At 41.0% G+C, this 25,925-nt stretch overlaps 1 protein-coding gene across 1 annotated transcript in view; it reads right to left on the bottom strand.

Moving 5' to 3' along the window:
• The window catches only part of TMEM123 (transmembrane protein 123), an 80,633-nt gene that overhangs the window by 49,000 nt on the left and 5,708 nt on the right, over positions 1–25,925 (bottom strand). The window contains exons 3-8 of the mRNA XM_027563948.1: positions 23,146–23,199; positions 17,790–17,849; positions 13,725–13,781; positions 9,707–9,763; positions 4,301–4,360; positions 2,195–2,251 (exon numbers count right to left, since the gene is read on the bottom strand). Of these exons, the coding sequence (XP_027419749.1) occupies positions 2,195–2,251; positions 4,301–4,360; positions 9,707–9,763; positions 13,725–13,781; positions 17,790–17,849; positions 23,146–23,199 (345 nt within the window). The remainder of the gene's footprint in view (positions 1–2,194; positions 2,252–4,300; positions 4,361–9,706; positions 9,764–13,724; positions 13,782–17,789; positions 17,850–23,145; positions 23,200–25,925) is intronic.

Here is a 25,925-nt window from a genome sequence, read left to right on the forward strand (position 1 = left end):
AATTTCTTCCTCTTGCTGGAATCATAATCCATTTATACAAAAAGACTATAGTATGAAGATTAAACCTGAAAGAGATCAAGATCAGCAGACTATGTATTTAGATGTATTTAGCAGCAGGTACCAAATAATTGACAATATTACGAAGGGCTTACTACATGCCACGCCTTGTGGGGAGCATGTAACCTGCATTAGCCCATCTAACCCCCCAAACAATTCTGCGACAGGAACACACCTAGGCAGTGACAGAAGGGAACTACATTTACTATTCTGCAATAAACCACAATGGAAAAGAAGATAAAAAGAATGTATACATGTATATAACTAAGTCATTTTGCTGTACAGCAGAAATGAACACAACATTGCAAATTAACTGTACTTCAATAAAATATTACTAAAAAATCTCCATGACACTGCACAACACTGTGAATGTATTTAATGCCACCTCTACACTGATAAATGACTACATTTTGAATTTTGTTATGTGCATGTTTCAACAATAAAATAACACAAAAAACAAAGAAAAACTCCAAGAAGTCAGAGCTTGTTCCCTTTTGTACTGTGTCCACACATTCAGATCAGATCAGATCAGATCAGTCGCTCAGTCGTGTCCGACTCTTTGTGACCCCATGAATCGCAGCACGCCAGGCCTCCCTGTCCTTCACCAACTCCCGGAGTTCACTGAGACTCACATCCATTGAGTCAGTGATGCCATCCAGCTATCTCATCCTCCGTCGTCCCCTTCTCCTCCTGCCCCCAATCCCTCTCAGCATCAGAGTCTTTTCCAATGAGTCAACTCTTCGCATGAGGTGGCCAAAGTACTGGAGTTTCAGCTTTAGCATCATTCCTTCCAAAGAAATCCCAGGGCTGATCTCCTTCAGGATGGACTGGTTGGATCTCCTTGCAGTCCAAGGGACTCTCAAGACTCTTCTCCAACACCACAGTTCAAAAGCATCAATTCTTTGGCGCTCAGCCTTCTTCACAGTCCAACTCTCACATCCATACATAACCACAGGAAAAACCATAGCCTTGACTAGATGAACCTTTGTTGGCAAAGTAATGTCCCTGCTTTTGAATATGCTACCTAGGTTGGTCACAACTTTCCTTCCATGGAGTAAGCATCTTTTAATTTCATGGCTGCAGTCACCATCTGCAGTGATTTTGGAGCCCAGAAAAATAAAGTCTGACACTGTTTCCACTGTTTCCCCGTCTATTTCCCATGAAGTGGTGGGACCGGATGCCATGATCTTCGTTTTCTGAATGTTGAGCTTTTAGCCAACTTTTTCTCTCTCCACTTTCACTTTCATCAAGAGGCTTTTTAGTTCCTCTTCACTTTCTGCCATAAGGGTGGTATCATCTGCATATCTGAGGTTATTGATATTTCTCCTGGCAATCTTGATTCCAGCTTGTGTTTCTTCCAGTCCAGCGTTTCTCATGACGTACTCCACACATTAAAGACACTCATAAATACTTGTTGAATAAAAGTAGAAAATATGGGTCCAGTGATAGGATTTGTGTGCCTTTTTTAAGTTTCTACCTCTGTCACTCTTAATAAAGGCAGTGAGAAGATAAACTAAATATCACTTAGAAGAAACATGCGTTGATGGTACTATTATTTATAACATCAGTCTGCTCCTATCTTTACATGTTAGTTGAGAAAATCAACGAAGAAATCCATCTGTCCCAAACAAAATGCACAAGAAAAAAGCCTCATCTATTGTTTTAATAAGGAAGCAATGGCGTGGATTGAAATCTAACTGATGGGTGAAATACAAGCAGGGTCTCCTTAGAGTCCACCAAGGCAACTTAAGGCTGCCATGGCTGACCAGCTTAAAGTGATTTCTTCCACCAGCAAGATCAGCAGATTTATGAATTCTAGTTCATATCCATAGGCAGAGCACACAATGTTACACCGAAAAATGTGCTTGAAAACTCAGTAATACATTCCAGTATGTTTTTATTAATAGTTTTAGAATTAACTCACAACTTTGCTAGACTGAGAAAGATGATGAATCCAGTGAACTATCATTTCCTGATGCCTACTAAGAGAAGCCTTTGATGGTAGGCTTTAAGTATTCACAAACGCACAAATCATGGTCAAGACAGGTCAGTGTACCAGTTTACATGTACTGGACTAGCTGATATTACTTTATGTATCCTAAGCAGAGAATCCGTTTTCTGACCTTTTTAAACTTACCTCCTTGGTGACCATCGGACTTTTCTTTAGACTGATCATTATTCTGGTTTGGAGATCCTAGAAAAACAAAGAAATATTCTGTGAAGAACGGATATCAATATTTAACTAACGATATTGGTAATGTGCTTCTTTTTTTTTTTTCCCTTTTGGCCTCTGGTGGGTGAGAGGGTAGGTGATTCCACAGGAAATTCTACTTTTGTACTGTTTCTATGAAACATGCCTTGAAACTGTTCATAAATCTAGATCTGCATCACTGGATTTTTTCAGACATAAGACATACAGTTAATGTAACACTTACCAGGTACTTACTATGTGCCAGCCACTGATAAAATAGATTGGACATGAGGCCATGTGGTTATGAGGAATTTATACTACTGACAACTCTGCTCTTCTGAGGAGAGTGGACCTCATTACTATTAATGAGTGGCCCAGTTCTTGTGCACCAGCATGCCTAACGTCATACAATGGAGAGAAGATGAAGTGCCTTAGGGTTTTCATGTAAACTTGGAAGCCTTCTTGATATAATTCTTTGAATTTTTAACTAGTAACTTAAAATTTGGAAAAAGTTTGGAGGAATTCATGCTCCACTTAAGCAACTTTTCAGGGTGCATTATTCACCCTGGATCTTTATATAATGGAAGATTAAACACATATTATTACATGGGAGGTGAGAAAGTATGTTATTGTGTACTTTCCCAAAGAAGGCCGCCCCCACACCAAAAACCTCCCAAGTACAAAGAAAGTATGCAAAAACAATTCTGAAGAAGCTATGTTTACTCTGTCTGCCAATTTCTTCCTCTTGCTGGAACCATAATCCATTTATACCAAAAGACTATGGTGTGAAGATTAAACCTGAAAGAGATCAAGGTCAGCAGACTATGTATTTAGATGTATTTAGCAGCAGGTACCAAATAATTGACAATATTACGAAGGGCTTACTACATGCCATGCCTGTAGTAATGTACTAATGCATGTAACCTGCATTAGCCCATCTAACCCCTCAAACAATTCTGCGATACAGCTAGGCGGTGACAGAAGGGAACTACATTTACTATTCTGCAATAAACCACAATGGAAAAGAAGATAAAAAGAATGTATACATGTATATAACTAAGTCATTTTGCTGTACAGCAGAAATGAACACAACACTGCAAATTAACTGTACTTCAATAAAAAATTACTAAAAAATCTCCATGACACTGCACAACACTGTGAATGTATTTAATGCCACCTCTACACTGATAAATGACTACATTTTGAATTTAATGTTATGTGCATGTTTCAACAATAAAATAACACAAAAAACAAAGAAAAACTCCAAGAAGTCAGAGCTTGTTCCCTTTTGTACTGTGTCCACACATTAAAGACACTCAATAAATACTTGTTGAATAAAAGTAGAAAATATGGGTCCAGTGATAGGATTTGTGTACCTTTTTTAAGTTTCTACCTCTGTCACTCTTAATAAAGGCAGTGAGAAGATAAACTAAATATCACTTAGAAGAAACATGCATTGATGGTACTATTATTTATAACATCAGTCTGCTCCTATCTTTACATGTTAATTGAGAAAATCAACAAAGAAATCCATCTGTCCCGAACTAAAAGCACAAGAAAAAAGCCTCATCTATTGTTTCAATAAGGAAGCAATGGCGTGGATTGAAATCTAACTGATGGGTGAAATACAAGCAGGGTCTCCTTAGAGTCCACCAAGGCAACTTAAGGTTGCCATGGCTGACCAGCTTAAAGTGATTTCTTCCACCAGCAAGACCAGCAGATTTATAAATTCAGTTCATATCCATAGGCAGAGCACACAATGCCATACCAAAAAATGTGCTAGAAAACTCAGTAATACATTCCAGTATGTTTTTATTAATAGTTTTAGAATTTACTCACAACTTTGCTAGACTGAGAAAGACGGTAAATCCAGTGAACTATCATTTCCTGATGCCTACTAAGGGAAGCCTTTGATGGTAGGCTTTAGGTATTCACAAACGCACAAATCATGGTTAAGATAGGCCTGTGTACAGGCTTACATGTACTGGACTAGCTGATATTACTCTATGTATGCTAGGCAGATAATCCGTTTTCTGACCTTATAAAACTCACCTCCTTGGTTGTTACCATTGGAGTTTCCTCCAGACTGAGGATTATTCTGCTTTGGAGATCCTATAAAAACAAAGAAATATCCTGTGAAGAACGGCCATCAATATTGGACTAACGATACTGGCATTATGCTTCTTTTTTTTTTCTTTCAGCCTCTGGGGGGTGAGAGGGTAGATTATTCCACAGGAAATTCTACTTTTGCACTGCTTCTATGAAACATGCCTTGAAACTGTTCATAAATCTAGATGTGTATCACTCGATTTTTTCAGACGGAAAACATGTAGCTAATGTAACACTTACCAGGTACTTACTATGTGCCAGCCACTGATAAAATAGTTTGGACATGAGGCCTTGTGGTTATGAGGAATTTCTACTGACAACTCTGCTCTTCTGAGGAGAGTGGACCACCCTTACTGTTAACGAGTGCCCAGGTTTGGTACACCAGCACGCCTAACTTCATACAATGGAGAGAAGAAGTGGCTTAGGGTTTTCACGTAAACTTGGAAGCCTTCTTGATATAACTCTTTGGATTTTTAACTAGTAACTTAAAATTTGGAAAAAACTTTGGAATAATTCTGTGCTTCAGTTAAGCAACTTTTCAGGGTGCATTATTCACCCTGGATCTTTGTATAAGGGAAGATTAAACACATATATTACACGGGTGGCGAGCAAGTATGTGATTGTGTACTTTTGACAAAGAAGGCCTCCCCAACCCCCATCACCTCCCAAGTACAAAGAAAGTAACCAATAACAATTCTTATGGAGCAGCTTTACTCTCTGTGCAAATTTCTTCCTCTTGCTGGAACCATAATCGATTTATCCCAAAAGAGTATGGTGTGAAGATTAAACCTGAAAAAGATCAAGGTCAGTATGGGCTCGATAAAGGACAGAAATGGTATAGACCTAACTGATGCAGATGATATTAAGAAGAGTTGGCAAGAATATACAGAAGATCTGTACAAAGAAGATCTTCATGACCCAGATAATTACGATAGTGTGATCACTCACCTAGAGCCAGACATCCTGGAATGTGAAGTCAAGTGGGCCTTTGAAAAAATCACTACGAACAAAGCTAGTGGAGGTGATGGAATTCCAGTTGAGCTATTTCAAATCCTGAAAGATGATGCTGTGAAAGTGCTGCACTCAATATGCCAGCAAATTTGGAAAGCTCAGCAGTGGGCACAGGACCGAAAACCGTCAGTTTTCATTCCAATCCCACAGAAAGGCAATGCCAAAGAATGCTCACACTACTGCACAATTGCACTCATCTTACACGCTAGTAAAGTAATGCCCCAAATTCTCCAAGCCAGGCTTCAAGAGTATATGAACCGTGAACTTCCAGATGTCCAAGCTCGTTTTAGAAAAGGCAGAGGAACCAGAGATCAAATTGCCAACATCCGCTGGATCAAGGAAAAAGCAAGAGAGTTCCAGAAAAACATCTGTTTCTGCTTTATTGACTACGCCAAAGCCTTTGACTGTGTGGATCACAATAAACAGTGGAAAATTCTGAAAGGGATGGGAATACCAGAGCACCTGACCTGCCTCTTGAGAAACCTGTATGCAGGTCAGGAAGCAACAGTTAGAACTGGACATGGAACAACAGGCTGGTTCCAAATAGGAAAAGGAGTACGTCAAGGCTGTATATTGTCACCCTGCTTATTTAACTTTTATGCAGAGTACATCATGAGAAACACTGGACTGGAGGAAGCACAAGCTGGAATCAAGATTGCTGGGAGAAATATCAATAACCTCAGATATGCAGATGACATCAACCTTATGGCAGAAAGTGAAGAGGAACTAAAGAGCCTCTAGATGAAAGTGAAAGAGGAGAGTGAAAAAGTTGGCTTAAAGCTCAACATTCAAAAAACGAAGATCATGGCATGTGGTCCCATCACTTCATGGCAAATAGACGGGGAAACAGTGGAAACAGTGTCAGACTTTATTTTTCTGGGCTCCAAAATCACTACAGATGGTGACTGCAGCCATGAAATTAAAAGATGCTTACTCCATGGAAGGAAAGTTATGACCAACCTAGATAGCAGAGACATTCAAAAGCAGAGACATTACTTTGCCAACAAAGGTCTGTCTAGTCAAGGCTATGGTTTTTGCAGTGGTCCTGTACAGATGTGAGAGTTGGACTAGGAAGAAAGCTGAGCACTGAAGAATTGATGCTTTTGAACTGTGGTGTTGGAAAAGACTCTTGAGAGTCCCTTGGACTGCAAGGAGATCCAACCAGTCCATCCTAAATTAGGAGATCAGTCCTGGGGGTTCACTGGAAGGACTGATGCTAAAGCTGAAACTCCAATACGTTGGCTACTTCATGCGAAGAGTTGACTAATTGGAAAAGACCCTGATGCTGGGAGGGATTGGGGGCAGTAGGAGAAGGGGACGACAGAGGATGAGATGGCTGGATGGCATCTCCGACTCGATGGACATGAGTTTGAATGAACTCCGGGAATTGGTGATGTACAGGGAGGCCTGGTGTGCTGCGATTCATGGAGTCACAAAGAGTCAGACTCGACTGAGTGACTGAACTGGAGCAACAGGGAGCAAATAATTGAGAATATGATGAAGGGCTTACTACATGCCACACCTTGTGGGGAACATGTAACCTGCATTAGCCCATCTAGCCCCCAAAACAATTCTGCGACAGGAACACAGCTGGGCAGTGATAGAAGACCCACAGGAGACACATAGGAGACCACCCAGCTGTGTTTAGTTGCTCCAATGTGTCTGACTCTTTGCAATCCTGTGGACTGTAGCCCACGAGGCACCTCTGTCCATGGAGATGCTCCAGGCAAGAATACTGGAGTGAGTTGCCATGTTCTCCTCCAGGGGATCTTCCCAACCCAGTGATCAAATCCAGGTCTCCTGCACTGCAGGCGGATTCTTTACCATCTGAGCCACCAGAGAAGCCCATGAAAACTGGAGTGGGTAGCCGATCCCTTTCTCCAGGGGATCTTTCCCACCCAGGAATCGAACCAGGGTCTCGTGCCTTGCAGGCAGATTCTGGCCACGCAGCCAGTAAGTGGTGGATTCTCAGATGTGGACCAGGCTGTTTGAGTCCAAAGCGCATACATGAGAGTGCCAAATCGAAGTGCTGATTTTCTACAATCCTGCTTCTGCCCATATTCCCAGTTGTTGCATTGGTGATTGCTCAACCCTAACACAAGTTATCTTTTGAGTTTTCCTTCATCCTCACTCCACCATCCAAACCATTAGCAATGATTTCAGTTCCACACCCTAAGTAGATCTAGACTCTACCCTCTTATCCCCATTACCCCATGTCTTCATCTTTTGCCCAGATTACAAGAGCCTCCTGTTTTTCTCTCCCGGCTGTCGTCGTTCTTATGATGGATGTTTTCCGTTTTTCTTTTTTCTGCCTTGAGGAAGAAGGCAGAAACTGCCCTCTTTCTAAGCTCTTTCTAGTTTTAAGATCTCTTCATCCTTTTTCAAAAATACTTAGGAAGTACCTACTGTGTGCAAGCACTGAAACAAAGAATGTCTTGGATGATCTAAGTACAGGGAGGTGGGTGCTTTACGTGACAAAAAGAGACCAAGTATTACAGCAGAATACTTCACTAAATGGACTTAAGTTCATAAAGTGCCACAGATTCATTAAAGATTAATTTCATCTCCTAATTGGCTACCCTTTATGGTGGCTTTTGAAGACTGCAATCACTTTATACTTAGCTTATTAAAAAGGTCCAACCAAGGTCCGCCTAGTCAAAGCTATGGTTTTGCAGTAGTCATGTGCAGATGTGAGTTGGACCATAAAAAGACTCAACACAAAATAATTGATGCTTTTGAATGTGGTGCAAGAGAAGATTCGTAAGAGTCTCTTGGACCGCAGTGAGATCAAACCAGTCAATCCTAAAGAAAATCAACCCTCAATATTCATTGGAAAGACTGATGCTGAAGCTACAATACTTTGGCCACCTGATGCAAAGAGCTGACTCGCTGGAAAAGACCCTGATGCTGGGAAAGACTGAAAGCAAAAGCAGAAGGGGACAACAGAGGATGAGGTGATTGGATGGATTACTCACGGATTAATCAGTGATCTGATTAAATGGACATGAGTTTGAACAAACTCCAGGAGACATGAAGAACAGGGAGGCTTGGCATGCTGCAGTCCATGTGGTCACAGAGTCAGACACAACTTAGTGACTAAACAACAACAAATCCCTTATATGTGGAACCCAAAAATGGAGCAAATGAACCTATGTTTGAAGTAGAAACAGACTCACAGACATACAGAACAGACTTATGATTTCCAAGGGGGAACAGGGGTTGGGGAGGGGGGGACTAAGAGTTTGGGGTGAGTCGATGCAAACTGTTACATATAGAATTGAGAAACCACAACAGTGCACAGGGAACTCCATTTACTCTTCTGGAATAAACCATAATGGAAAAGAAAATAAAAAACAATGTATACATGTATATAAGTAAGTCATTTTGCTATACAGCAGAAATGAACACAACATTGTAAATTAACTGTAGTTCAATAAAAAACTACTAAAAAATCTCCATGATACTGCACAACATTGTGAATGTATTTAATGCCACCTCAACACGGAAAAATGGCTAACTCTGTGAATTTTTAGTGATGTGTGTGTTTCAACAATAGAATAACACAAAAGACAGAGCTTGGTCCCTTTTGTACTGTGTCCACACATTAGAGACACTCAATAAATATTTGTTGAATAAAGTAGAAAAAATGGGTCCAGTGACAGGATTTGTGTACCTTTTCTACCTCTGTCACTCTTAATAAAGGCAGTGAGAAGATAAACTAAATATAATTTAGAAGACACATGCGTTGATGGTACTATTTATAACATCAGTCAGGTTCCTATCTATCCATGTTAATTCAGGAAATCAAGGAAGAAATCCATCTGTCCCAAACTAAAATCATAACAAAAAAGCCTAATCTACTGTTTCAATAAGAAGCAAGTGGGTGGATTGAAATCTAATTGATGGGTGAAATATAAGAAGGGTCTTCAACTAGTCCACCAAGGCAAATTAAGGCTGTCATGGCTGACCAGCTTAAAGTGATTTCTTCCACCAGCAAGATCAGATTTATGAATTCTAGTTCATATCCACAGGCAGAGAGTGCATAATGTCATACCAAAAAATGTGCTAGAAAACTCAGTAATAAATTCCAGTATGTTTTTATGAATAGTTTTAGAATTTACTCACAACTTTGCTAGACTGAGAAAGATGGTAAATCCAGTGAACTATCATTTCCTGATGCCTACTACGGGAAGCCTTTGATGGTAGGCTTTAAGTATTCACAAACACACAAATCATGGTTAAGACAGGCCTGTGTACAGGCTTACATGTACCGGACTAGCTGATATTACTTTATGTATGCTAGGCAGATAATCCGTTTTCTGACCTTTTTAAACTCACCTTCTTTTTGACCACCAGGCTTTTCTTCAGACTGACCATTATTCTGGTTTGGAGATCCTATAAAAACAAAGAAATATCCTGTGAAGAACGGCCATCAATATTGAACTAGGGGTACAGGCAATATGTTTCTTTTGGCCTCTGAGGGGTGACAGGGTAGATTATTCCACAGGAAATTCTACTTTTGCACTGCTTCTATGAAACATGCCTTGAAACTGTTCATAAATCTAGATCTGCATCACTGGATTTTTTAAGACGGAAAACATGTAGCTAATGTAACACTTACCAGGTATTTACTATGCGCCAGCCACTGATAAAATAGTTTGGACATGAGGCCTTGTGGTTATGAGGAATTTCTACTGACAACTCTGCTCTTCTGAGGAGAGTGGACTACCCTTACTATTAACGAGTGCCCAGGTCTGGTACACCAGCATGCCTAACTTCATACAATGGAGAGAAGATGAAGTGGCTTAGGGTTTTCACGTAAACTTGGAAGCCTTCTTGATATAACTCTTTGGATTTTTAACTAGTAACTTAAAATATGGAAAAATTTGGAGGAATGCAAGCTTCAGTTAAGCAACTTTTTAGGGTGCATTATTCACCCTGGATCTTTATATAATGGAAAATTAAACACATATTATTACATGGGAGGCAAGCAAGTATGGTATTGTGTACTTTCCCAAAGAAGGCCGCCCCCACACCAAAAACCTCCCAAGTACAAGGAAAGTACACAGAAACAATTCTGAAGAAGCTATGTTTACTTGGTCTGCCAATCTTCCTCTTGCTGGAACCATAATCCATTTATACCAAAAGACTATGCTGTGAAGATTAAACCTGAAAAAGATCAAGGTCAGTAGACTATGTATTTAGATGTATTTAGCAGCAGGTAGCAAATAACTGACAATATTATGAAGGGCTTACTACATGCCAGGCCTTGTGGGGACCATATAACCTGCATTAGCCCAACTAACCCCCAAAACAATTCTGCGACAGGAACACAGCTAGGCAGTGACAGAACACCACAGGAAGACCCACAGGAGACCCATAGGAGACCATCCGGCTGTGTTTAGTTGCTCCGTTGTGTCTGACTCTTTGCAATCCCGTGGAATGTAGCCCACCAAGCACCTCTGTCCATGGAAATTCTCCAGGCAAGAATACTGGAATGACTTGCCATGTTCTTCTCCAGGGGATCTTCCCAACCTAGCGATCGAATCCAGGTCTCCTGCACTGCAGGCGGATTCTTTACCATCTGAGCCACCATGGAAGCTCATGAAAACTGGAGTGGGTAGCTGATCCCTTTCTCCAGGGGATCTTTCCCACCCAGGAATCGAACCAGGGTCTCGTGCCTTGCAGGCAGATTCTGGCCACCCAGCCAGTAAGTGGTGGAGTCTCAGATGTGGACCAGGCTGTTTGATTCCAAAGCGCATACATGAGAGTGCCAAATCGAAGTGCTGATTTTCTACAATCCTGCTTCTGCCCACATGTTCCCAGTTCTTGCACTGCTGGTTGCTCAACCCGAACACCAGGAAGTTATCTTTTCATTCTTCCTTCTTCCTCACTCCACCATCCAATCCATTAGCAATGATTTCAGTTCCACACCCCAAGTAGATCTAGACTCTACCCACTTATCCCCACTACCCCATGTCTTCATCTTCTGCCCAGATTACAAGAGCCTCCTGTTTTTCTCTCCCTGCTGTTGTCACTCTTATGATGGATGTTTTCCATTTTTCTTTTCTCTGGATTGAGGAAGAAGGCAGAAACTGCCCTCCTTCTAGCTGTTTCTAGTTTTAAGACCTCTTCACCTTTTTCAAAAAATACTTAGGAAGTACCTACTATGTGCAAGCACTGAAACAAAGAATGTCTTAGATATCAAAGTACAGGGAAGTGGGTGCTTCACGTGACAAAAAAAGACCAAGTATTACAGCAGAATACTTCACTAAATGGAATTAAGTTCATAAAGTGGCACAGATTCATTAGATTAATTTGATCTCCTAATTGGCTACCCACTATGGTGGCTTTTGAAGTCTGGCAACCACTTTATACATAGCTTACTAAAAAGCAGAGATATTATTTTGCCTTCAAAAGTCCGTCTAGTCAAATCTATGGTTTTTACAGTAGTCAGGTACAGATGTGAGTCAGAACATACAGAAGGCTGAACACAAAGAATTGATGCTTTTGAATGTGGTGCCGGAGAAGATTCTTAAGAGTCCCTTGGACAGCAAGGAGATCAAACCAGTCAATCCTAAAGAACACCAACCTCAATATTCATTAGAAAGACTGATGCTGAAGCTATAATACTTTGGCCACCTGATGCAAAGAGCTGACTCATTGGAAAAGACCCTGATGCTGGGAAAGATTGAAGGCAGAAACAGAAGGGGGCAACAGAGGATGAAGTGACTGGATGGATTAATCACTAATTAATCAGTGATCTATTAAATGGACAAGAGTTTGAGCAAACTCTGGGAGACATGAAGGACAGGGAAGCTTGGCATGCTGCAGTCCATGGGGTCACAGACACAGACACGACTTAGTGACTAAACATCAACAAATCACTTACGTGTGGAATATAAAACATGGTACAAATGAACCTATCTATGAAGTAGAAACAGACTCACAGACATACAGAACAGACATAGGGTTTCCAAGGGGGAGCCTGGGTCTGGGAGGGAGGGACTAGGAGTCTGGGGTTAGTAGATGCAAACTGTTACATATAGAACTGAAAACCACAATGGTGCTCAGGGAACTCCATTTACTATTCTGGAATAAACCACAATGGAAAAGAAAATAAAAAGAATGTATACATGTATATAACTAAGTCATTTTGCTGTACAGCAGAAATGAACACAACACTGCAAATTAACTGCACTTCAATAAAAAATTACTAAAAAATGTCCATGACACTGCACAACGTTGTGAATGTATTTAATGCCACCTCTATGCTGATAAATGCCTACATTGTGAATTTTACGTTATGTGTATGTTTCAACAATAAAATAGCACAAAAAGCAAAGAAAAACTCCAAGAAGTCAGAGCTTGGTCCCTTTTGTACTGTGTCCACACATTAGAGACACTCAATAAATATTTGTTGAATAAAGTAGAAAAAATGGGTCCAGTGACAGGATTTGTGTACCTTTTTAAAGTTTCTACCTCTGTCACTCTTAATAAAGGCAGTGAGAAGATAAACTAAATATAATTTAGAAGACACATGCGTTAATGGTACTATTATTTATAACATCAGTCAGGTTCCTATCTATCCATGTTAATTCAGGAAATCAAGGAAGAAATCCATCTCTCCTAAACTAAAATCATAACAAAAAAGCCTAATCTACTGTTTCAATAAGAAGCAAGTGGGTGGATTGAAATCTAATTGATGGGTGAAATATAAGAAGGGTCTTCAACTAGTCCACCAAGGCAAATTAAGGCTGTCATGGCTGACCAGCTTAAAGTGATTTCTTCCACCAGCAAGATCAGCAGATTTATGAATTCTAGTTCATATCCATAGGCAGAGCGCACAATGTCATACCAAAAAATGTGCTAGAAAACTCAGTAATAAATTCCAGTATGTTTTTATGAATAGTTTTAGAATTTACTCAAAACTTTGCTAGACTGAGAAAGATGGTAAATCCACTGAACTATCATTTCCTGATGCCTACTAAGGGAAGCCGATGGTAGGCTTTGCTGCTGCTAAGTCATTTCAGTCGTGTCCAACTCTATGTGACCCCACAGATGGCAGCCCACCAGGCTCCCCCGTCCCTGGGATTCTCCAGGCAAGAACACTGGAGTGGGTTGCCATTTCCTTCTCCAATGCATGACAGTGAAAAGTGAAAGTGAAGTCGCTCAGTCATGTCCGACTCTTAGAGGCCCCATGAACTGCAGCCCGATGGTAGGCTTTAAGTATTAACAAATGCACAAATCATGGTTAACACAGATCAGTGCACAGGCTTACATGTACTGGACATGTACTGATATTACTTTATGTATGCTAGGCAGATAATCTGTTTTCTGAAATTTTTAAACTCACCTCCTTGGTTATCATTGGAGTTTCCTGCAGACTGAAGATTCTGCTGTTTTGGAGGTCCTATAAATACAAAGAAATATCCTGTGAAGAACGGCCATCAATATTGGACTAACGATACTGGCATTATGCTTCTTTTTTTTGTTTGTTTCTTTCGCCTCTTGGGGGCGAGAGGGTAGATTATTCCATAGGCAATTCTACTTTTGCACTGCTTCTATGAAACATGCCTTGAAACTTCATAAATCTAGATCTGCATCGCTCGATTTTTTCAGACTGAAGACATATAGCTAATGTAACCCTTATCAGGTACTTACTATGTGCCAGCCACTGATAAAATAGTTTGGACATGAGGCCTTGTGATTATGAGGAATTTCTACTACTGACAACTCTGCTCTTCTGAGGAGAGTGGACCACCCTTATGATTAACGAGTGCCCCAGGTCTGGTACACCAGCACGCCTAACTTCATACAATGGAGGGAAGATGAAGTGGCTTAGGGTTTTCACGTAAAGTTGGAAGCTATCTTGATATAATTCTTTGGATTTTTAACTAGTAACTTAAAATTTGGAAAAAACTTTGGAAGAATTCTATGCTTCAGTTAAGCAACTTTTCAGGGTTCATTATTCACCCTGGATCTTTGCATAAGGGAAGATTAAATATATATATTACATGGGAGGCGAGCAAGTATGTTATTGTGTACTTTTCCCAAAGACCTCCCCCACCACAAAAGCCTCCCAAGTACAAAGAAAGCAAGCAATAAGATTTCTGATGGTACTATTCTTACTCTGTGTGCAAATTTCTTTCTCTTGCTGGAACCATAACGCATTTATCGCAAAAGATTATGGTGTGAACATTAAACCTGAAACAGATCAAGGTCAGCAGACTATGTATTTAGATGTATTTAGGAGAAGGCAATGGCACCCCACTCCAGTACTCTTGCCTGGAAAACCCCATGGACGGAGGAGCCTGGTAGGCTGCAGTCCATGGGGTCGCTAAGAGTCGGACACGACTGAGCGACTTCACTTTCACTTTTCACTTTCATGCATTGGAGAAGGAAATGGCAACCCACTCCAGTGTTCTTGCCTGGAGAATCCCAGGGACGGTGGAGCCTGATGTGCTGCCATCTATGGGGTCGCACAGAGTTGGACACGACTGAAGCGACTTAGCAGCAGCAGCAGCAGCAAATAATTGACAATATTATGAAGGGCTTACTACATGCCAGGCCTTGTGGGGAGCATGTAACCTACATTAGCCCAACTAACCCCCAAAACAATTCTGCGACAGGAACACAGCTAGGCAGTGACAGAAGACCCACAGGAGACACACAGGAGGCCACCCAGCTGTGTTTAGTTGCTCCGCTGTGTCTGACTCTTTGCAATCCTGTGGACTGTAGCCCACCAGGCACCTCTGTCCATGGAGATGCTCCAGGCAAGAATACTGGAGTGAGTTGCCATGTCCTCCTCCAGGGGATCTTCCCAACCCAGTGATCAAATCCAGGTCTCCTGCACTGCAGGCGGATTCTTTACCATCTCAGCCACCATGGAAGCCCGTGAATACTGGAATGGGTAGCCAATCCCTTTCTCCAGGGGATCTTTCCCACCCAGGAATCGAACCAGGGTCTTCTGCCTTTCAGGCAGATTCTGGCCACCCATCAGTAAGTGGCGGATTCTTAGATGTGGACCAGGCTGTTTGATTCCAAAGCGCACACATGAGAGTGGCAATCGAAGTGCTGATTTTCTACAATAAACCTGCTTCTGCCCGCACGTTCCCAGTTCTTGCACTGCTGGTTGCTCAACCCGAACACCAGGAAGTTATCTTTTCATTCTTCCTTCTTCCTCACTCCACCATCCAATCCATTAGCATGATTTCAGTTCCACACCCCAAGTAGTTCTAGACTCTACCCTCTTATTGCCATTACCCCATGTCTTCATCTTTTGCCCAGATTACAAGAGCCTCATGTTTTTCTCTCCCTGCTGTTGTCACTCTTATGATGCATGTTTTCCTTTTTTCTTTTTTCTGCGTTGAGGAAGAAGGCAGAAATTGCCCTCTTTCTAGTTTTAAGATCTCTTCACCCTTTTTCAAAAATACTTATGACATACCTACTGTGTGCAAGCACTGAAATAAAGAGTGTCTTGGACAATCTAAGTACAAGGAAGCGAGTGCTTTATCTGACAAAAAAAGCCAAGTATTACAGCAGAATACTTCACTAAATGGACTTGAGTTCATAAAGTGACAGAGATTCATTAAAGATTAATTTCATCTCCTAATTGGCTACCCATTATGGTGGCTGGTGGCTTTTGCAGTCTGCAATCAGTTTATACTTAGCTTTTTAAAAAGGTCCAACGAAGGTCCGCCTAGTCAAAGCTATGGTTTTGCAGTAGTCATGTGCAGATGTGAGTTGGACCATAAAGAAGGCTCAACACAAAATAATTGATGCTTTTGAATGTGGTGCAAGAGAAGATTCGTAAGAGTCTCTTGGACTGCAATGAGATCAAACCAGTCAATCCTAAAGAAAATCAACCCTCAATATTCATTGGAAAGACTGATGCTGAAGCTACAATACTTTGGCCACCTGATGCAAAGAGCTGACTCACTGGAAAAGACCCTGATGCTGGGAAAGATTGAAGGCAAAAGCAGAAGGGGACAACAGAGGATGAGGTGATTGGATGGATTACTCACGGATTAATCAGTGATCTGATTAAATGGACATGAGTTTAAACAAACTCCAGGAGACATGAAGAACAGGGAGGCTTGGCATGCTGCAGTCCATGTGGTCACAGAGTCAAACACAATTTAGTGACTAAACAACAACAAATCCCTTATATGTGGAATCAAAAAATGGAGCAAATGAACCTATGTTTGAAGTAGAAACAGACTCACAGACATACAGAACAGACTTAGGGTTTCCAAGGGGGAGCAGGGGTCGGGGAGGAGGGGACTAAGAGTTTGCGATTACTCGATGCAAACTGTTACATACAGAACTCAGAAAACACAACAGTGCACAGGGAAGTCCATTTACTCTTCTGAAATAAACCATAATGGAAAAGAAAATAAAAAACAATGTATACATGTATATAAGTAAGTCATTTTGCTATACAGCAGAAATGAACACAACATTGTAAATTAACTGCACTTCAATAAAAAATTACTAAAAAATCTCCACGACACTGCACAACGTTGTGAATGTATTTAATGCTACCTCTACACTGAAAAAACGGCTAACTTTGTGAATTTTTAGTTATGTGATTGTTTCAACAATAGAATAACACAAAAAACAAAGAAAAACTCCAAGGAGTCATAGCTTGGTCCCTTTTGTACTGTGTCCACACATTAAAGACACTCAATAAATATTTACGAATAAAAGTAGAAAATATGGGTTCAGTGATAGGATTTGTGTACCTTTTTAAAGTTTCTACCTCTGTCACTCTTAATAAAGGCAGTGAGAAGATAAACTAAATATCACTTAGAAGAAACATGCGTTGATGGTACCATTATTTGTAACATCAGTCTGGTTCCTATCTTTACATGTTAATTGAGAAAATCAACAAAGAAATCCATCTGTCCCAAACTAAAAGCACAAGAAAAAAGCCTCATCTATTGTTTCAATAAGGAAGCAACAGCGTGGATGGAAATTTATCTGATGGGTGAAATATAAGCAGGGTCTCCTTAGAGTCCACCAAGGCAACTTAAGGTTGCCATAGCTGACCAGCTTAAAGTGATTTCTTCCACCAGCAAGATCAGCAGATTTATGAATTCTAGTTCATACCCATAGGCAAAGGACATAATGTCATACCAAAAAAATGCGCTAGAAAACTCAGTAATACCAGTATGTTTTTATTAATAGTTTTAGAATTTACTCACAACTTTGCTAGACTGAGAAAGATGATGAATCCAGTGAACTATCATTTCCTGATGCCTACTAAGGGAAGCCTTTGATGGTAGGCTTTAAGTATTCACAAACGCACAAATCATGGTTAAGACAGGCCTGTGTACAGTTTACATGTGCTGGACTAGCTGATATTACTTTATATATGCTAGGCAGATAATCTGTTTTCTGACCTTATAAAACTCACCTCCTTGGTTGTTACCATTGGAGTTTCTTTCAGACTGAGGATTATTCTGGCTTGAAGATCCTATAAAAACAAAGAAATATCCTGTGAAGAACGGCCATCAACATTGAACTAAGGGTACTGGCAATATGTTTCTTTTGGCCCCAAGGGGTGGCAGGGTAGATTACTCCACAGGAAGTTCTACTTTTGCACTGCTTCTATGAAACATGCCTTGAAACTGTTCATAAATCTAGATCTGCATCACTGGATTTTTTAAGACAGAAAACATGTAGCTAATGTAACACTTACTAGGTACTTACTATGTGCCAACCACTGATAAAATAGATTGGATATGAGGCCATGCGGTTATGAGGAATTTCTACTACTGACAACTCTGCTCTTCTGAGGAGAATAGACCACCTTTAATATTAACGAGTGCCCAGGTCTTATGCACCAGCACACCTAACTTCATACAATGGAGAGAAGGTGAAATGGCTTAGGGTTTTCATGTAAACTTGGAAGCCTTCTTGATATAATTTTTTGAATTTTTAACTAGTAACTTAAAATTTGGAAAAAGTATGGAAGAATTCTATGCTCCAGATAAGCAGCTTTTCAGGGTACAATATTCACCCTGGATCTTTATATAATGGAAGATTAAATACATATATTACATGGGAGGCGAGCAAGTATGTTATTTTGTACTTTCCCAAACTATGCCCTGGAGAAGGCAATGGCACCCCACTCCAGTACTCTTGCCTGGAAAACCCCATGGACGGAGGAGCCTGGTAGGCTGCAGTCCATGGGGTCGCTAAGAGTCAGACACAACTGAGCGACTTCACTTTCACTTTTCACTTTCATGCATTGGAGAAGGAAATGCAACCCGCTCCAGTGTTCTTGCCTGGAGAATCCCAGGGACGGGGGAACCTGGTGGGCTGCCGCCTATGGGGTTGCACAGAGTCAGACACGACTGAAGCGACTTAGCAGCAGCAGCACCAAAGTATGCCTCCGCCAACCCAAAAAACTCCCAAGTACAAAGAAAGTAAGCAATAACAATTCTGATAAAGCTATCTTTACTCTTTTTGCCATTTTCTTCCTCTTGCTGGAACCATAATCCATTTATACCAAAAGACTATGCTGTGAAGATTAAACCTGAAAAAGATCAAGGTCAGTAGACTATGTATTTAGCAGCAGGTAGCAAGTAACTGACAATATTACGAAGGTCTTACTACATGCCACGCCTTGTGGGGAGCATGTAACCTGCATTAGCCCATCTAACCCCCAAACAATTCTGCGACAGGAACACAGCTAGGCAGTGACAGAAGACCCATAGGAGACCACCAAGCTGTGTTTAGTTGCTCCACTGTGTCTGACTCTGTGATCCCGTTAACTGTAGCCCACCAGGCACCTCTGTCCATGGAGATGCTCCAGGCAAGAATACTGGAGTGAGCTGCCATGTCCTCCTCCAGGGGATCTTCCCAACCCAGGGATGGACTCCAGGTCTCCTGCACTACAGGTGGATTCTTTACCATTTCAGCCACCATGGAAGCCCATGAATACTGGAGTGGGTAGCCGATCCCGTTCTCCAGGGGATCTTTCCCACCCAGGAATCAAACCAGGGTCTCCTGCCTTGCAGGCAGATTCTGGCCACCCAGCCAGTAAGTGGTGGATTCTCAGATGTGGACCAGGCTGTTGATTCCAAAGTGCACACATGAGAGTGCCAAATTGAAGTGCTGATTTTCTACAATAAACCTGCTTCTGCCCACATGTTCCCAGTTGTTGCATTGCTGGTTGCTCAACCCTAACACCAGGAAGTTATCTTTTCATTCTTCCATCTTCCTCACTCTACCATCCAATCCATTAGCAATGATTTCAGTTCCCCACCCCAAGTAGATCTAGACTCTACCCACTTATCCCCACTACCCCATGTCTTCATCTTTTGCCCAGATTACAAGAGCCTCCTGTTTTTCTCTCCCTGCTGTCGTCCCTCTTATGACAGATGCTTTCCTTTTCTCTTTTTTTTGGCTTGAGGAAGAAGGCAGAAACTGCCTTCTTTCTAAGCTCTTCTAGTTTTAAGATCTCTTCACCTTTTTCAAAAAATACTTATGAAGTATCCACTGTGTTCAAGCACTAAAATAAAGACTGTCTTGGACTTTCTAAGTACAAGGAGTCAAGTGCTTTACATGACAAATAAAGACCAAGTATTACAGCAGAATACTTCACTAAATGGAATTAAGTTAAGTTCATAAAGTGCCACAGATTCCTTAAAGATTAATTTCATCACCTAACTGGCTACCAATTATGGTGGCTTTTGAAGTCTGGCAATCACTTTATAGATAGCATATTAAAAAGCAGAGACATTACTTTGCAAAAAATAGTCTGTCTAGTCAAAGCTATGGTTTTTGCAGTAGTCATGTATGCGTGTCAGAGGTGGACTATAAAGAAAGCTGAATGCCAAAGAATTGATGGTGTTTAACTGTGGTGTTGCGAGAAGACTCTTGAAAGTCCCTTGGACTACAAGGAGATCAAAGCAGTCAATCCTAAAGTAAACAACCCTCAATGTTCATTGGAAAGACTGATGTTGAAGCTACAATACTTTGGCCACCTGATGCAAAGAGCTGACTCATTGGAAAAGACCCTGATGCTGGGAAAGATTGAAGGCAAAAGCAGAAGGAGGCAACAGAGGATGAAGTGACTGGATGGGTTAATCACTGATTAATCAGTAATCTGATTAAATGGACATGAGTTTGAGCAAACCCTGGGAGAGATGAAGGACAGGGAAGCTTGGCATGCTTCAGTCCATGGGGTCACAGAGTCAGACACAACTTAGTAACTCAACAACAACAAATCACTTATATGTGGAATCTAAAATATGACAAAAATGAACCTATCTATGAAGTAGAAACAGACTCACAGACATACAGAACAGACATAGGGTTTCCCAGGGGGAGCCTGGGCCTGGGAGGGAGGGACTAGGAGTCTGGGGTTAGTAGATGCAAACTGTTACATACAGAACTGAGAAACAACAACGGTGCTCAGGGAACTCCATTCACTATTCTGCAATAAACCACAAGGAAAAGAAAATGAAAAGAATGTATACATGCATATAACTAAGTCATTTTGCTGTACAGCAGAAATGAACACAACATTGCAAATTAACTGTACTTCAATAAAAATTTAATAAAAAATCCCCATGACACTGCACAACATTGTGAATGTATTTAATGCCACCTGTACACTTAAAAAGAAAGTGTATTATCAAAGAAAGGCAATGCCAAAGAATGCTTAAAGTACTTGCACCATTGCACTCATCTCACATGCTAGTAAAGTAATGCTCAAAATTCTCCAAGCCAGGCTTCAGCAGTACGTGAAATGTGAACTTCCAGATGTTCAAGCTCGTTTTAGAAAAGGCAGAGGAACCACAGATCAAATTGCCAACATCCGCTGGATCATTGAAAATGCAAGAGTTCCAGAAAAACATCTATTTCTTCTTTATTGACTATGCCAAAGCCTTTGACTGTGTGGATCACAATACACTGTGGAAAATTCTGAAAGAGATGGGAAAACCAGAGCACCTGACCTGCCTCTTGAGAAACCTACATGCAGGTCAGGAAGCAACAGTTAGAACTGGACATGGAACAACAGACTGGTTCCAAACAGGAAAAGGAGTACGTCAAGGCTGTATATTGTCACCCTGCTTATTTAACTTCTATGCAGAGTACATCATGAGAAACGCTGGGCTGGAAGAAGCACAAGCTGGAATCAAGATTGCTGGGAGAAATATCAATAACCTCAGATATGCAGATGACACCACCCTTATGGCAGAAAGTGAAGAGGAACTCAAAAGCCTCTTGATGAAAGTGAAGAGGAGAGTGAAAAAGTTGGTTTAAAACTCAAAATTCAGAAAACTAAGATGGTGGTATCTGGTCCCATCACTTCATGGGAAATAGATGGGGAAACAGTGGAAACAGAGACAGACTTATTTTTTTGCGCTCCAAAATCACTGCAGACGATGACTGCAGCCATGAAATTAAAAGATGCTTACTCTTTGGAAAGAAAGTTATGACCAACCTAGATAGCATATTCAAAAGCAGAGATATTACTTTGCCAACAAAGGTCCATCTAGTCAAGGCTATGGTTTTTCCAGTGGTCATGTATGGATGTGAGAGTTGGACTATGAAGAAAGCTGAGCACCAAAGAACTGATGCTTTTGAACTGTGGTGTTGGAGAAGACTCTTGAGAGTCCCTTGGACTGCAAAGAGATCCAACCAGTCCATCTTGAAGGAGATCAGTCCTGGGTGTTCATTTGAAGGACTGATGCTGAGGCTGAAACTCCAGTACTTTGGCCACCTAATGCGAAGAGTTGACTCATTGGAAAAGACCCTGATGCTGGGAGAGACTGGGCGCAGGAGGAGAAGGGGACGACAGAGGATGAGATGGCTGGACGGCAATACCGACTCGATGCACATGAGTTTGGGTGGATTCCAAGAGTTGGTGATGGACAGGGAGGCCTGGCGTGCTGTGGTCCATGGGGTTGCAAAGAGTTGGACACAACTGAGTGACTGAACTGAACTGAACACTTAAAAATGGCTAACTCTGTGAATTTTAAGTTATGTGTATGTTTCAACAATAAAATGTCACAAAAAACAAACAAAAACTCCCAGAAGTCAGAGCTTGGTCCCTTTTGTACTGTGCCCACACATTAGAGACACTCAATAAATATTTGTTGAAAAAATGGGTCCAGTGATAGGATTTTTGTACCTTTTTAAGTTTCTACCCCCGTCACTCTTAATAAAGGCAGTGAGAAAATAAACTAAATATTACTTAGAAGAAACATGCGTTTATGGTACTATAAAACATCAGTCTTGTTCCTATCCTTCCATGTTAATTGAGAAAATCAAGGAAGAAATCCATCTGTCCCAAACTAAAGGCACAAGAAAAGAGCCTCATCTAGTGTTTCAATAGGGAAGCAAGGGGGTGGATTGAAGGCAAATTAAGGCTGCCATGGCTGACCAGCTTAAAGTGATTTCTTCCACCAGCAAGATCAGCAGATTTATGAATTCTAGTCATATTCATAGGCAGAGCCCAAAAAATCATACCTAAAAATGTGCTTCTACATTCAGTAATATATTTCTGTATGTTTTTATTAAGAGTTTTAGAATTTACTCACAACTTTGCTAGACTTAGAAAGGTGGTGAATCCAGTGAACTATCATTTCCTGATGCCCACTAAGGGAAGCCTTTGATGGTAGGCTCTGAGTATTCACAAACGCACAAATCATGGTTAAGACAGGTCAGTGTACCAGCTTACATGTACTTGATTAGCTGTTACTATTTTATGTATGCTAGGCAGATAATCCGTTTTTTGACCTTTTTAAACTCACCTCCTTGGTTATCCTTGGAGTTTTCTGGAGATTTAGAATCATTGTCTGCAGTTCCTATAAAAACAAAGAAATATTCTGTGAAGAAAGGACATCAATATTTAACTAAGGATACTGGCAATGTTTTTCTTTCAGCCTATGTGGGTTGGGAGGGTAGATTATTCCACAGGACGTTCTACTTCTGCACTGTTTCTATGAAACAGGCCTTGAAATTGTTCATAAATCTAGATCTCTATTACTGGATTATTTAAGACAGAAAACATATAGCTAATGTACACACTTACCAGGTACTTACTATGTGCCAGCCACTGAAAAATAGTTTGGACATGAGGCCATGTGGTTATGAGGTATTTCTAATACTGACAACTCTGCTCTTCTGAGGAGAGTGGACCACCCTTACTATTAACGAGTGCCCAGGTCTTGTACACCAGCACACCTAACATAAAACAACGGAGAGAAGATGAAGTCGCTTAGGGTTTTCATGTAAAGTTGGAAGCCTTCTCAAGATAATTCTTTGAATTTTTAACTGCTGCTGCTAATTTGCTTCAGTTGTGTCCAACTCTGTGCGACCCCAAAGACGGCAGCCCACCAGGCTCCCCTGTCCCTGGGATTCTCCAGGGAAGAACACTGGAGTGGGCTGCCATTTCCTTCTCCATTGCAGGAAAGTGAAAAGTGAAAACGAAGTCGCTCAGTCAGGTCTGACTCTTCGTGACACCCTGGACTGCAGCCTACCAGGCTCCTCTGTCCATGGGATTTTCCAGGCAAGAGTACTGGAGTGGGGTGCCATTGCCTTCTCTGGAATTTTTAACTAGTACCTTAAAATTTGGAAAAAGTTTGGAAGAATTCTACGCTTCAGTTAAGCAACTTTTCAGGGTGCATTATTTACCCTGGATCTTTACATAATGGAAGATTAAAAACACATATTACATGGGAGGCGAGCAAGTGTATTATTGTGTACTTTTCACAAAGAAGGCCTCCCCTCAAAAAAAACCTTTGAAGTAAAAAGAAAGTAAGCAATAACAATTCTGATGGAGCTAGCGTTACTATGTGAGAAAATTTCTTCCTCTTGCTGGAACCATAGTACATTATTCCCAAAAATCTATGGTGTGAAGATTAAACCTGGAAAAGATCAAGGTCAGTAGACCATATATTTAGATGTATTTAGCAGCAGGTACCAAATAACTGGCAATATTATGAAAGGCTTAAAAGTGCCAGGACCTGTGGGGAGCATGTAACCTGCATTAGCCCATCTAACCCCCAAACAATTCTGCGACAGGAACACAGCTAGGCAGTGACAGAAGACCCATAGGAAGACCCACAGGAGACCCATAGAAGACCACCCAGCTGTGTTTATTTGCTCCGCTGTGTCTGACTTTGCGATCCCGTGGACTGTAGCCCACCAGGCACCTCTGTCCATGGAGATGCTCCAGCCAAGAATACTGGAGTGAGCTGCCATGTCCTCCTCCAGGGGATCTTCCCAACCCAGGGATTGAATCCAGGTCTCCTGCACTGCGGGTGGATTCTTTACCATCTCAGCCACCATGGAAGCCCATGAATACTGGAGTGGGTAGCCGATCCTGTTTTCCAGGGGGATCTTTCCCACTCAGGAATCTAACCAGGGTTTCCTGCCTTGCAGGCGAATCTGGCCACCCAGCCAGTAAGCGGTGGAGTCTCAGATGTGGACCAGGCTGTTTGATTCCAAAGCGTGTACATGAGAGTGCCAAATCAAAGTGCTGATTTACGATAAACCTGCTTCTGCCCTCATGTTCCCAGTTGTTGCATTGGTGATTGCTCAACCCTAACACAAGGAAGTTATCTTTTCATTCTTCCTTCTTCCTCACTCCACCATCCAATCCATTAGCAATGATTTCAGTTCCACACCCCAAGTAGATCTAGACTCCACCCACTTATCCCCATTACCCATGTCTTCATCTTTTGCCCAGATTACAAGAGCCTCATGTTTTCCTCTCCCTGCTGTTGTCACTCTTATGATGGATACTTTCCTTTTTTCCTTTTTCTGGCTTGAGGAAGAAGGCAGAAACTGCCTTCTTTCTAAGCACTTTCTAGTTTTAAGACCTCTTCACCTTTTTCAAAAAATACTTAGGAAGTACCTACTGTGTGCAAGCACTGAAATAAAGACTGTCTTGGACAATCTAAGTACAAGGAGGCGGATACTTTACATGACAGAAAAAGACCAAGTATTACAGGAGAATACTTCACTAAATGGAATTAAGTTCATAAAGTGGCACAGATTCATTAAAGATTAATTTCGTCTCCTAATTGGCTACCCATTATGGTGGCTTTTGAAGTCTGGCAATCACCATATAGATAGCATATTAAAGAGCAGAGACATTACTTTGCAAACAAAGGTCCATCTAGTCACAGCTATAAAATAAAAATATCTTCAAAAAAAATTGCATAATATTGTGAATGTATTTAATGCCACCTGTACACTTAAAAATGGCTAACGTTGTGAATTTTATGTTACATGCATGTTTCAACAATAAAATAACACAAAAAACAAAGAAAAACTCCAAGAAGTCAGAGCTTGGTCCCTTTTGTACTGTGTCCACACATTAAAGACACTTAATAAATATTTGTTGAATAAAAGTAGAAAAAATGGGTTCAGTGATAGGATTTGTATACCTTTTTTAAGTTTCTACCTCTGTCACTCTTAATAAAGGCAGTGAGAAGATAAACTAAATATCACTTAGAAGAAACATGCGTTGATGGTACTATTATTATAACATTAGTCTGGTTCCTATGCTTCCATGTTAATACAG

The sequence above is a fragment of the Bos indicus x Bos taurus genome, chromosome 15 (assembly GCF_003369695.1).
Source record: "Bos indicus x Bos taurus breed Angus x Brahman F1 hybrid chromosome 15, Bos_hybrid_MaternalHap_v2.0, whole genome shotgun sequence".
In the NCBI taxonomy this organism is placed as follows: Eukaryota; Metazoa; Chordata; class Mammalia; order Artiodactyla; family Bovidae; genus Bos; species Bos indicus x Bos taurus.